At 56.2% G+C, this 12,384-nt stretch overlaps 1 protein-coding gene across 1 annotated transcript; it reads left to right on the top strand.

Annotated features, from left to right (window-relative positions):
- The first annotated feature begins 2,586 nt into the window (after positions 1 to 2,586).
- Positions 2,587 to 11,720, top strand: LOC149861100 (uncharacterized). Its single transcript, XM_090053691.1, has 7 exons — positions 2,587 to 2,716; positions 5,938 to 6,126; positions 8,735 to 8,836; positions 9,288 to 9,326; positions 9,952 to 10,034; positions 10,510 to 10,605; positions 10,963 to 11,720. The coding sequence occupies exons 1-7, from the start codon at positions 2,656 to 2,658 to the stop codon at positions 11,023 to 11,025; spliced, it is 633 nt and encodes a 210-aa protein (XP_089909817.1). The 5' UTR covers positions 2,587 to 2,655; the 3' UTR covers positions 11,026 to 11,720.
- The last annotated feature ends 664 nt before the right edge of the window (positions 11,721 to 12,384 follow it).

The following is a 12,384-nucleotide window of genomic DNA, read 5'->3' as shown; positions in this document are numbered from 1 at the left end:
TGGACCCAAGGCCACAACTGGCCAGTTTCGCCAAGAGGTGACCATGGGATACCAGATCAAAGGCTTTTTTGAAGTCAAGATATATGACATCAATCTCTTCCCCTTGTCCAGGTGATAGGTCACCTGGTCATAGAAGGAAATGAGATTGGTCAGGCAAGAAACCCGCAACAAACCCGTGCTGGCTATCCCTCAGGATGTTGGCGTTGGCCAGTCCACTAAGGATGGCCTTGTTAATAAACTTTTCTAAGATCTTCCCCGGGATAGAAGTCAGGCTGATGGGCCTATAGTTAGCAGGATCCACTTTCCTCCCTTTCTTGAAGATAGGCAACCACATTGGACTTCTTCCAGTCTTCGGGCACTTCATCAGAGCGCCAGGAGTTTTCAAACATCCATGCCGGGGCTGGGCTATGTCAGTCGCCAGCTCCTTGGGTACCCTGGGGTGCAGATCGTCAGGGCCGGCTGACTTGAAGGTGTCCAGCTTCTCAAGGTGTTCCTTCACAAGGTCAGCATTGATGGAGGGCAGGGGATCTCCCTCACCTGGACCTCCCTGTCCTGTAGCGGGCATGGGCATCCCATGGGACTGATGAAAAACTGATGCAAAGTTCCCATTTAATAGGTTGGCTAAAGGTTGGTTGGTTGTATCTCTGACTGCCTGGCTGTTTTGAATGGAAGCACTGGGATGGACTGAACACATCGTGTTTGGGTGTGTGTGTGGGTGGGGAGAGATATTAGCGTCCCCATTGCACAGAGTGCTGAATATCAAAATGTCAAGGGCTCAGCACCCCAAGAGCCCCTAGGTACCATCAGTGGGACTGAAACCATCTAGCTCTGCACTGCCAGCACCCCATCTTAGCCCTGTTATCTAAGTAAAAACACTCATAAGCCAATGCACTTGACCTGTTTGCTTGTTACCTTTGTAAAAACAACACATGCATCAGTGCTCCTATATCACGGGGGTCCCTAGGTTTACACTATAACTTGGAGACCAATTTCTGCATTCAGGGCTAACAGTAAAAGTGAAATTGTGTTGTTTAAATTGTCTTTGTAATGTGTTAATCAGATGATACTGGAGCTGCAAAGACCCCATGTATGTTAGCAAGAGTGTTAGCAAAGGAAAGACTTCCAGCTGGCATAATCAATGCCCTGCCTTAGAGCCCTCCTGGGCCCATACATGGGGAGGTGTGTGGGTACGGGATCTAATCTAGGAGACAAAGCTGTAATGGGGTCTGAGGGTGGGAGGCTAGCAATGAGGTGCCCCATTAAAAAAAGCAAAAGCAATTAACCCTGGTAGCCCCAGACTGCCAGGAATGGATGTATCCCTGCCACTCGCAGGGAATAGTCATAGAGAAGTTGGGCTGGAAGGGACCCCCAGAGATAATCTCGTCCAGCCCCTGCCTGAGGCAGGATCACCCCTATCTACACCATCCCATACAAATCCATAATCTAGCCCTTAGTAAAACTGCTGTCAACCCTGACACAACACAAGACATAGCACCCTCACGTGCCGCGGGTAGAGCAGGGGGACCGCAGCAACCAGCGCACTGCTCCTGTTCGTCACCTAAACTCTACATAAGACGACACAACGCAGACCTAACACCCTCCCCTGCCATGGGGAAGCAAGGGAACTGCAGCAGTTGATGTCCTGCTTCTCTGAAAGGTTGTCACGCTCGCTGCAGGCTCAGGAGATCCCAGGCAGAGGTCACACGTCCCGCTACAGAGGAAGGCAAAACCCCCCAGAGTCTGTGTCAGTTTGACCAGGGAGGTAAAACTCCCCTCCTGATCCCAAATCCGGCCTCAGCCTGCCTGTGAGCAGAGGGATGGGACCCTCTAGCCCACAGCCCCTGGCAGTAGTCCCATCATCTCCCCGTTTTCACAGGGCTGCCTCCTGGCAGCATAAAGCCAGAGCCCCCCGCCTGGGCTGAAAGCCTGCGGGGGCCACGGCAGGGACAGGGCTCCCGGGGCCGGCGCAGCACCCGCTCCCAGCAGGTGCAGATGCAGATGGCAGGACGAGGCAGCCGCAACCAGTGGGGGGAGCCCAGAGCGCCCAGCCGAGCCCGGGGGAGATGGGTGCTGCAGCCCGACAGCCGGGGCTGGAGCCGGGGCGGAGGATTGCTTCCCGTGCATTGCCCCGAATGAACTAACTGTGGTACATGGCCTCTTCGTGACTCATGTGCTCCCTGACGGATGGTGCCCGAGCCGTTCCTCCCCTTCCCAAACGAGCCTGAGACATTCAGTGAGCAACATCCCCAAGATGGGCCTGATGACTGGGCACCCTGACAAGCCTCTTCTCCCGCCCCTCTTGTGCCCAGCCAGCTCACCCCCCCCCATGCTAACCCCAGAAGACACCATGGCACTCATGACAAATGCTACCATCACCCTGACTGCTCTCTTGCTGCCCCATCCCTTTGGGCTATTTAAGAGGGCCCGGTCCACAGGATAGAGCCTGTCTAATCTATTTGTACAGTGCCTAGCACAATGCAGCCCTTCTCTCAGTGGCTGCCATAAGGAACATCCTCAGCCAGACTGCCACGGACTACAGCCCCGTCTCAGTGCCTCCTCTCCCTCACTGGACTCCTTTGGAGGATGCTGACGGCTTGCAGCCAAAAAGGGGAAGGAAGATTTTGTGAGTGCCTCCGCGGATGAGGCCGGCAAGGCATGGAGCCCAGGGGGAGAAGGATATGGCAGGTCTGCATTGCGGTGCTGTGCGCTGGGGCCGGTGAGTCCAAAGCTGGGGACTGGGTGGGAGCACGGGGGCCGTTTTGTGGCCAACGGGTTAAGCAGCGGCCCGTTCCCCGAATTCCCCAGCGTGCATGGTCTCACAGGATGCAGCTGCGCTGCGGGTCCTCAATGCAAGCTAGTGCTTTCTGGCAAAAGACACCTGCGATAAAATTTGAGTGGGGCAGGGGCCCGAGTCCCCCATTCCAGCTCTGGGAAATGCATGTGGTACACAGTCTGGAAGGGAAGAGTGGGCTAGTGGTTAGAGAGGGGGGTATTGGCAGCCCTGGGAGGGGATGGGGAGCAGTGGTGACTGCAGGGCTGAGCCCAAAGAGGAGATCTCTGCTCCCTGATACCAGGCCTCTTTCCGCTGAATGCTGCTCTGGGAGAGGGTGAAGCTATCCAAGCTCTGTGTGAACCTGTGCACATCTGGGTCGGCTGCTTGAACCCCCTTCACTAGCGCGGGCCCTGGCAGTGGGGATTCAGTTCACCTCTAATGCCCATCCTGTCTACATTTCCTGCTCTCCTGCAACAGGGAGATAAGAGCTGAGCATTGCCTCTGGCTCGCTCCCAGGCTCCCTAACCTCAACGCCCGTCCTCCAACCTTGGGCCTGGACCTGTGCTGTCCCCTTGCTTCAGCTGGGGATTGCGGCACATCCTGCCCTTGCATTAGCGCCGTTGAGAAAATTGCCCAACTTCCCACTGGAGCCATAAGCCCCACACAGTTGCCACTGGTGACCATGACCTAGCAAAGCAGAAGCTTACGGGTTGGCTTTTGTAATCCAAAGGAACCGCCGGAAGGGCGGGGAAGGGTCACGACGGTGCGGCTGAGCTGCAATTTGGGTTGGGAAACTTCTTGAAGATGGTTTTGTGCTAAACGTCACAGAGTGGTGTTTGTGCAGAGGCGGCTAGACTGAGTGACAGGGCATGAGTCCTCCCTCGCAGGCTTCTGGCAGGGCCTGGCCAAGCGGCTCCACGCAGAGAAACTGAAGGCAGGATGGGGAAATCCTAGGGGCAGCTTAGTTTGGTGAACACACAGTGCTGCATCCCTGATGGGTGGTGGGAACCTATCCTGCCCTGGCAGCGTCCAAGCCAGATGATCCAGCCTTACACCCAAGAGGCATCCATCACTCTGCTTGTTTGGAGCAGGGATAGGCCAGCCTGCCATATCTGTGCCAGAAGTAGCATGGGCAGCCTCTGTGTGTGGCATGCAGCAGGGGACAGGCAGATGGGGTAGGGAGCTGAAAGCAAAGCAGCAGATCAGATTCCGGGAAGGTTCATTTGTGGCACACCTGCCAAAAAGGTTGGCCCCTGCTGCTCTAGAGCATAATCTTGCATCTAGCTGGGCTCCTGGGGTAGATGCAGGGGGTCCCCACAGCACTACACCCCATAGCTTTCACCATCACCGGTGAAGGACAGCTGTCTTGCTGCAATGTCTTAGCTCTTACCCTGCCCAGATGCTGCTAGCCCCTACCCTCTTGCAGTGGGTCATGGTCAGCCCCAGGTGCAGGAAAAGGCTGATCCCAGCGATCGTGTGGAGATAGAAGCCATCTGGGCAGGTCCCTGCTGGGATTTTACAGTGGTACCCAGCTTGCACATGAACTTGGGGGAGTGAGGACATGGCGTTAGCTGGGCTGTAATGACACAAGCTCGTTGCCCATGTCTCTCCACCCTCTCCATGAGGTGGAACTTGTCTGGGTGCCAGGTGCCAGGGTCCAAAGTAACTGCAGCACCCCAGGGCTCTTCCCCTTGCACCCTTGCCAGGGCAGTACAAAGAGATCAGGGCACAAGCAATAATCAGGAGCACATATCACGATGTGCTCAGCTCCCTTCCACCTCCAACAGGAAGACACATGATAACATGCATGTGATGAAGCACCAGATGGTATCAGAGCCCCCATGAGACAAGCACATGCTAGGGCAGATGCCATACACCCAGGGCTGGCTCACCCCACATCCTGGGGAGCTGCTGCCCAGCCCAGCCCAGCTCAGCGGGGTCCTGGGGATGCCCAGCACCAGGCAGGATGCTAAGGGCTCAGGCCAATAACCCCTCCTCTCCTTACACAGCAGGTGGGGTAGGTGATTCCTGTTGTACCAATGATGTGTGGACACGCACATATGCCCGTGTGCATGCATGCACACATGCATGCCCATACACACACGGGCACACCCACATGTGCACAGATTCTGATGTGTTCCAGCCCCTAAGAACGTGCCACCAGTGTCCCAAGGGATATGGGAGCACAGGAGAGATGTGCAAAGCCACCGCTCCCCATGCTGCCATTGTGGACCTGATATTTAGAGGCTCAACCAGGAGCATCACAGAGTGGCTTTGAGGAGTAACCGCAGCAGCTGAGGGCTGAGCAAGAGTGTTCAGGGCCCAGGAGCACAGGCTGGTTCTGCTCACCCACCAATCCAGCCTAGCACTGATCTCAGTCTGCACAATGGTGCCCTTGCTGCCTGTTACGGAGCACATCCAATTTATAGTGGAGCAAGGAAGAGGGGAATTGAGCTCTGACCCTCAAGAGACCAAGCACATGTCTAATGATCCCACCTGTTATTTTGCACTTGAAACCCTGAGTCCTCAAGGCTGCAAGCTTTGGCTTTCCCCGTCTATCAATTCTCACATGAGCCCTTTGCACACTTGCACAGAGCCAAGCATTTTCCTCACACTTCCATTTCTTCTGTTATGCACAGACCCCGAGACCCAGGGCAGTCAACAGTATTTACAACCAGAGCCTGCTGGATAGCACAGCAGGTTAGCTTAGATTTGGCAGTCGGCTGGATGGTACAGGGCTAGAGGGAGATGCCAGGGGCTGTGCCAGCTCCTTGCCAGCCTGCAGCACCTCCATGGCCAGGACAAAGCTCAGCTGGTGACCGGTGAGGGAGCAGCCTGGGATACACCAGATGCTTGCTGTCACAAGACATATGTAAGTGCTTGTACAGGAGGGTCAGATGTAGCTTTGAGCAGGAGTTGGACTGGACAGGACCTCGGGAAGACCCTGCCAGCGCAATTCTGCTGCGATCCTGTGATTTTATGCAAACCTCCTAGGTGACCATGGACACGTTTGTGCTGTTACTCATTAAATTCGGGTCTGGGGATTAATAACCTCAGTGATGGAGAGGGACTGTGGGCTGACACTGCATTTAAACAGGGTCTCAGTCTCCTGACCCGGCGCTGGCACTGCTGCCTGCTCACTTGTCACCGGCTATTTTTTTTAGTTACAAAAGCATCACCCCTAAATACTGGGCAAGTCAAACACATGCCAGAACTAGAGGGAGACTTCTTCGGGACGACAAGGGAAACAGCCAGAAACACAACGTGGATCCCAACCACTTTGGCTGGCCCTACAGAGGGCCCCACGGCCGCCCACACTACGAACAGGACAGACACGACTGCAGACAATGCCAGTAAGTCCTGGGAAGGGGTGGGGTGGGTCTCAGCCACCTGTATCTTTGCAAAAGGGGTTGGGCGAACCTCCCCAGCACCCTTTGGGAAGCAGAAAAGCAAGGACCTACTTAACACTGCACAACTACCTGCCTGCCCAGCCAGGGAGAGAACCAGGAGTCCTGCCCCTAGCAGCTGTAACCCAGATACCAACCCCCCCCTCCCAGCTGCACCCATTTGGGCTGGTTTCAGATCTAGGCTCTGCTCTGTTGCTCATTAACTGGTGCCAGGTGACGGCTGGTTTCAATCCTGACACGCTCAAGACGGTTGGGGTAGCAGGGCCCACATCTGAGACGATGGTACTTTGCATGAGTGTCGGTGGCAACGGGATGCAGAGCACAGGAAACAGCCTGGCCCCTTGCAGCATGTGTCAATATTACCCAGCTAACAAGGAACATGTTACAGTTTCTTCCGTGCAGCAGGCGGACCCCCAGATGGCTCCTCCCAAATGGGTTTGATCTGTTCTCGCCCCTAAAACCAGAGAGGATCTCTGCTGTGCCGATGCCTTTTCCATGGGATGCACCCTGGGAATTACTCACTCGGCTGCTCTCAGGTGGAGCTTGCAGAGAAACCATTTGCAAAACCGGGGCCCAAGCAGAGACCGATGGCACAGCAGATGAAATGCAAAGCTTTGCCAAGAGACAAGGGGCAGCTGCAACAATTTCCCAGCGATGGGTCTCTGGGACCATGCTGATTGCATAAAGAAACCAAGGGAAAATCCAGGGACACACAGGGTCGGTGTGTTATACAGCCCTTCCTGAGCTGGGGAGCGAGCATGGAGGGTCCTCTGCTCCCCTGGGAGTTTGCTCAGGTAAACCCCTTAATTGTATTAACTGCAGCTACTGCAGAGAAAGACTCAAATCCCACCATGAGCCACCAGCGAGAGCTCTGCTCGCTGCCCAGCCAGGGTCAAGCATACAGAGAGCCAGGAGCCAGGGTGGATGACCGGAGTAGCAGGGGCGCACCTAAAGCAGCACTGTTCCCATCCACAGCCTCAGTTTACCATCTAACCCAGCCTGCCCTTTAACCTGTCCCACCCTGCAGCTGGTTTATTCACCCAGCAAAAGGCAGGGTACGAATGCACCTTATTGAATGAGCAGGTAGGAGACGCATAAGCTTTCAAAGCAGACAATCCCCAAGTCAAGTCAAGCCTCAGCTGGGTCCCAGCCCTTGGTGCTGGGCTTTCTGACGTGCCTCTTAGCACTATCTCGTGGTCAAACAGACAAGGCACCCTTGGAAAACATGGTAGTGGGGCTGGCCGCACATGCCCAGCGTCGGAAAATCCAACACCTTCATAGGCGAATTAAAACGTACCTCTCCAGAAGATGAGGCAGGTCCTTTAGCCCAGCTGGGTGTCTAGGAAGCAGAGCCCCCAACTCCCCAGGTGACCCCCTCCTTGTGGCTGCCCAGCTAGCCCTGAGCCAAGGCTTTTATAGGGGGCTCAAGTACCCAGACTCCTCCTCGGGGCTGAGCATCGCTGAAAGACTGGCAGCTGGGAGGACCGATCAGCTCTCTTTCCTTCACTGTGGCTCTCCCTAAGGGCTGCAGGGATCTGCAAGGACGTCCATGCTGGACCAGACCTCCCAGTCTCTGGCGTGCGGTCTTCTCTAGCTGCTGGGGATGAGCTGAATGCCCTCACAGAGCCAAGCTGGGGAGACCTGGCCCCCAAAGTGGTGCCCCGATGCAGAGCTAGAGTGAAAAATGCTGTGTCCAGTGCCGGCCACCCCATGCGCAGTTCATACGTGGACAGGTCATGCATGTCCGGTTCTGTGCCAGCCACCCCGTGTATAGTTCATACATGTCCAGCTTAGTGCCAGCCATGCCACGTACAGTTCCTACATGTGCAGTTCAGACATGTACGGTTCAGTGCCAGCCGCCCCACATAAAATTCCCAGAATCACCTGAGTGAGGTAGGAACTCAAATCCCACTGGAAACTAAAGAGATTTAGGTGCATTTGAAAATGGGGTTTGGGAGCCCAGCTCCTTCTCCAAACGTCTCTTCCTCTCCTAACAAGCCTCAACGTGGTGGGAACATGTCCTGGCGTGCAGGCGGGTACCTGAGCAAAGGGATCACAGCTTTTGGGGGGGCAAGAGCTCCACCATCACCTCCCTGCTGGGGCACTGTGGTGGTCAGAGGTGTCTGCAATGCCCCCTTCCTGTTAAGCACGCCCTGGCACGTGCAACAGCTTTGGCTGCATCGCTCCGTGGTCCAGGGGTTACAGTGATGGGCTGGCGCTACCTGGGTCCTAGGCAAAACTCTGCTTGGATCTGCTGCGTGGGGGAGCCTTTACCCAGTGAGCGTGGGGGAGTCTTTTCTCTCCAGCCCTCTCTCTGCACAGTGCTGTGTGATGAGGACTGATGCATACCCTGAATTCAAAGCAGTGGTGGGGTTGATGGCTCAGCTCATCCTACGATCACTGTGCAGCTGCGTGCTCACAGCCAGGGACTGCCCTGGAGTCCCGCGGATTTGCAGTGCTAGAGCTGTGCACTTCTGCACCTGCTGAAGACTGGGCCCTCCAGCAGGGTTTTGCCCTCTCCCAGGGACTCATTTCTTTCCCTCTTCCTTTGCAGAAGTTTCCAGCTCCCTCTCCCCCAAGTACTGGTCCCCCATTATCTTTGTGGTGCTCGCCTTGATCGTCCTGTTCTTCACGTACCGGAGGAAACGCAGGCGAGGTGAGGTCTGGGCAAAATACCTGGTCAGACTCACTGCTGCTCTCACGGGGCTTTCTTTGCCTCTCCCCCCTGGCTGCCCCTGACTATGCGCCCTCGAACCTGGCACCACTGCCAGGTCCCAGCTGCATTGGTGCAAATCCAGGCTAACCTCCGGCAACTCGGAGTTTGCACAACCCAGGTCAGATCCTGCCCGGCTCCCACTGCAGCCACTCCAAAGTGCCTGCACTTGGAGAGTCCCCCCTGCTGCTGGCCACGAGTGGGGCTTGGACGTGGTGGGCTGCTCCCAGTCCCACCAGGAGTGGGCAGCACTGTGCCTGCACTTCGTTTCACAACCTGGGGTGAATTAAATCCAGATTAAAACTGCCCCCTCTATGCCCCAAGGCTGACAGATGCAGAGCTGTTATTCCCCTGGTTATTTTTACTCACCACTTCCTTTGGTTTTGTTCTTCAGGCACCAGCAGCCGCGCAGCGTCAATGGCCGACTCCTCAGGTACGATTCAGGCCTTGACCTATGCAGGGGGAGGCCCATCTCCATGGTCTCTGGCCACCTCTGAATCACGATGGGGCCCAGAAGGGGCCCAGTGGTTTAGGAGCAGGCATTTCATGGACTCTCCACACAACGCCAGCTCCTAAACCTGATAGGCTTTGGGGAAACCCAGCCCCCTTATCAGCCCTTTACTGTGCTTGACGGGGAGAGGACAATAGCAGCCCCCTCCTGGCTTCTCTGTCAGAGAGAACATGTGCAATGAAAAGCACCACGGATGCATTTAAGGACCTCGGTGATTTTCAACTATTTGCAGTGGGGAGTGTGGGTGGAAAAGCCCATCTGTCTTTCAGGACTTCCTCTCTCCCATTTTCCTATTGGTGCTGCTGTGCTAGGTGCTACACGTGTTTTGGCTTCCCAGGGCCATCTTGACTTAGTCTGGAGGAGCGCCAGGAGCTGCACAAACAGAGCAGCATGTGGGGCAAAGCCCTGAGAGGTGCTTCAAACTACCCTTGAAATGGAGGCACTTAGCTACGGGGCTGGCGAACACAGCAGGTTTGGGGCACTTGCTTTCATGGCCTCACTGGTTCTCTCGCTGCACATATCCCCACGCTGCTCCCTTGCCTTGCAGACTCCGGCATGCCCATTGTTCCTGACCCCGACCAGCACCGTGTTTCTCACTGGGAGAAAAGACTGCCCTTCCCAGGGAAGCAGGTACAAGTTCCTAAATCTCCTCACCCGCCTGAGAAGTAGCTGGGAGCTTCACCCGCTGGCACACAGCTTTTCCAAGACCCTAAGGGGAGACCTTAAGTGGAGTAGGGTCTTTGGAGTAGGGTTGCACAAAAACACAGGCAGGGCCTGAGCTGATCCCAGGGGAGCAGCATCACGGTAACGTTGGACCGGGATGGGTGCACACCCCATTCACAGGCCCAGATCCACACGGTGCTTTGGTACCTAACTGCTATGGGCACCAAGTGCCTGCAGGGACCGGGCCGTAGCACTCATGGAAGCATTGCTCAGTGGTTAAACCATGCAAGTGGTGATCTGGGTTGCAGGCTGCCCACATCCCCTGGAGACTTTGGGGTGACAGTGGATGCATGGTGGTGACCCAGCACTGCTGGCACTGCCTCTGTGCTACACCAGGCTGCAGAGACTGTCCTGCTGCAGCTCCTCTTTTGCTTCATCCCAGAGGCCGACGGACACAGGGACGCCAGTGGCAGAGACACCTCCAAGCGCAGAGATGATGGAGTCAGTCTTCTGCGAGCCAGACTCATCCTCGCACCAGGTGAGGGGTGGGTTGGCACAAGCAGGTCCCCCAGCATAAATCACTCCATGTTGCAGCCTTCCAGCCCCTCTATCCCATAGCCCACTCTGTCCCAGTGACTGGACACCTGCCACATGGTTTCCATGCTGGGGGACCTTCCCCCGGCTCTGCTTGGGGTCACTTGGCTTCTGGTCTGGGCAATCCCATGCCCACGGTTCGGTTCTCACCTCTGCATCCCAGGATTGCTAGCTCTGTGCTAGTTTTGCAGCTTACAAGGTGGCAGAGAGCCCTTGCATGGAGTTGGCAGCTGGGGGCCTCCTGCTGCGGGGTGAGTGCCTCCTTTCTGCCGGGCCTGATTTTGCTTCTCTTATTTAACAGGCTGCCGTGTCCATAACAGCTGAAGTCTCTGACAGCTGTCCCAGGACCTCAGGGGATGATTAACCCTCCCAGGCCCTCTCCCTGGACTGAACATAGAGAAACTAAAAGGCTTCTTATGCAGCCTCTGCCCACTGGCCCCAGCACCCTTGACCAGTTTGTACCCACTGGAGAAGGACAACTGGGAAGGCGACACTCCCTCCTTACACAGCACTGGTCATCATGCTGCATGGGTGGTGGCGAGGCCCCATTTCACAGAGGGGGAAACTGAGGCACGGAGCGATGAGGTCTGAGACATGACTAGCATGTGCCTGCTGCCTTGCCCTCACTGGCCCGAGCTCCCATAGCAGCAAACATATGGTAGCCCCCAGGGTCCATGCCCAGGGCCCTGGGCAAACTCAGGTGGGTTGCAGCCCCTGCCACTGCATTTCACCCGTAGCATCACCTTGATTACATTCAAGTTGCAAACCAGCCCTTGCATGCCGCATTGATGCCCCCCATGCCCGGCCTGGAGCAGAGCGGGGATGCGAAGCCCAGGACTCCTGTTAGGCAGCCTGGCACCGGACTACATACCCTGCCTTTGCTTTGCCCACGGCTCCAACTGAGACTGAGCATGTGTATAAGTGATACTGAGCTGAGCAAGGGGATACGTTATGCTGGGATCCAGACCTTGTCTTCGTCTGCTGCAACAGTCCTGATGTTGGCAGGGCAGGGGAGCGTGTGTGCAGGTTGCTGGCTGCTCCAATAAAGTAGTATTTCATGTCGGGGACCCAATGATCCTGAGCTGGGGGTTACAGGCCTGCAGCTCTGTGTCCAAACCCAGCTCCTCTCTCCCCCTGCCTTCCTGGGGCCCGAACACCCCCGCAGACACTGCTCCCACCTGTCAGCAGGCGGGGAGAAATGACACGTTATAGCCAAAGCTCTTTGCTTCCTCTCGGGCAGCACTGAAGCATTCGCTAGAGCTGCCTTTTCCTCCCACTTCATCTCTAGGTCTTTGAAGAGCCGCAAAATTTGGGGCGGGGGCATCACTGCACTGGGGCCAGCTGGGACTTCCAGCTCTGTTGCTCTTTCGGTCTGAGTGATGGGGGGATTCGGACTCCTGGGGGAACCACCTGGGGCCTGGCTGCTGATCCAGGAAGGGGTTTTGTAGCACGCATGTACACACATGTGCCTGAATGGGTACATGCAAAAGCACATGCATGCACCTATGCTGTTTGTGCGGGTGCAGTGAGCTGCCTCAGAGCACGCAGGCTTCCTGTGCTTGTGCGTGTCTTCATATCAGCTCGGCAGTGACAAGGTGAGGTTCACACCTCCTCAGCGCTGGGGAAGTCCTGAAGGGTGGAGGATAGGAAACGGCCTCTCCCAGCCCCAACTTCTCAGAGCCGGGCCACAGGAGTTGCTGCAGCCCGGAGGACTCCCTGCCTG

Source organism: Crocodylus siamensis, chromosome 6 (genome assembly GCF_052110815.1).
Source record: "Crocodylus siamensis isolate JL-2025a chromosome 6, ASM5211081v1, whole genome shotgun sequence".
Classification (NCBI taxonomy): Eukaryota; Metazoa; Chordata; order Crocodylia; family Crocodylidae; genus Crocodylus; species Crocodylus siamensis.
This window is presented reverse-complemented; position numbering and strand designations above follow the sequence as displayed.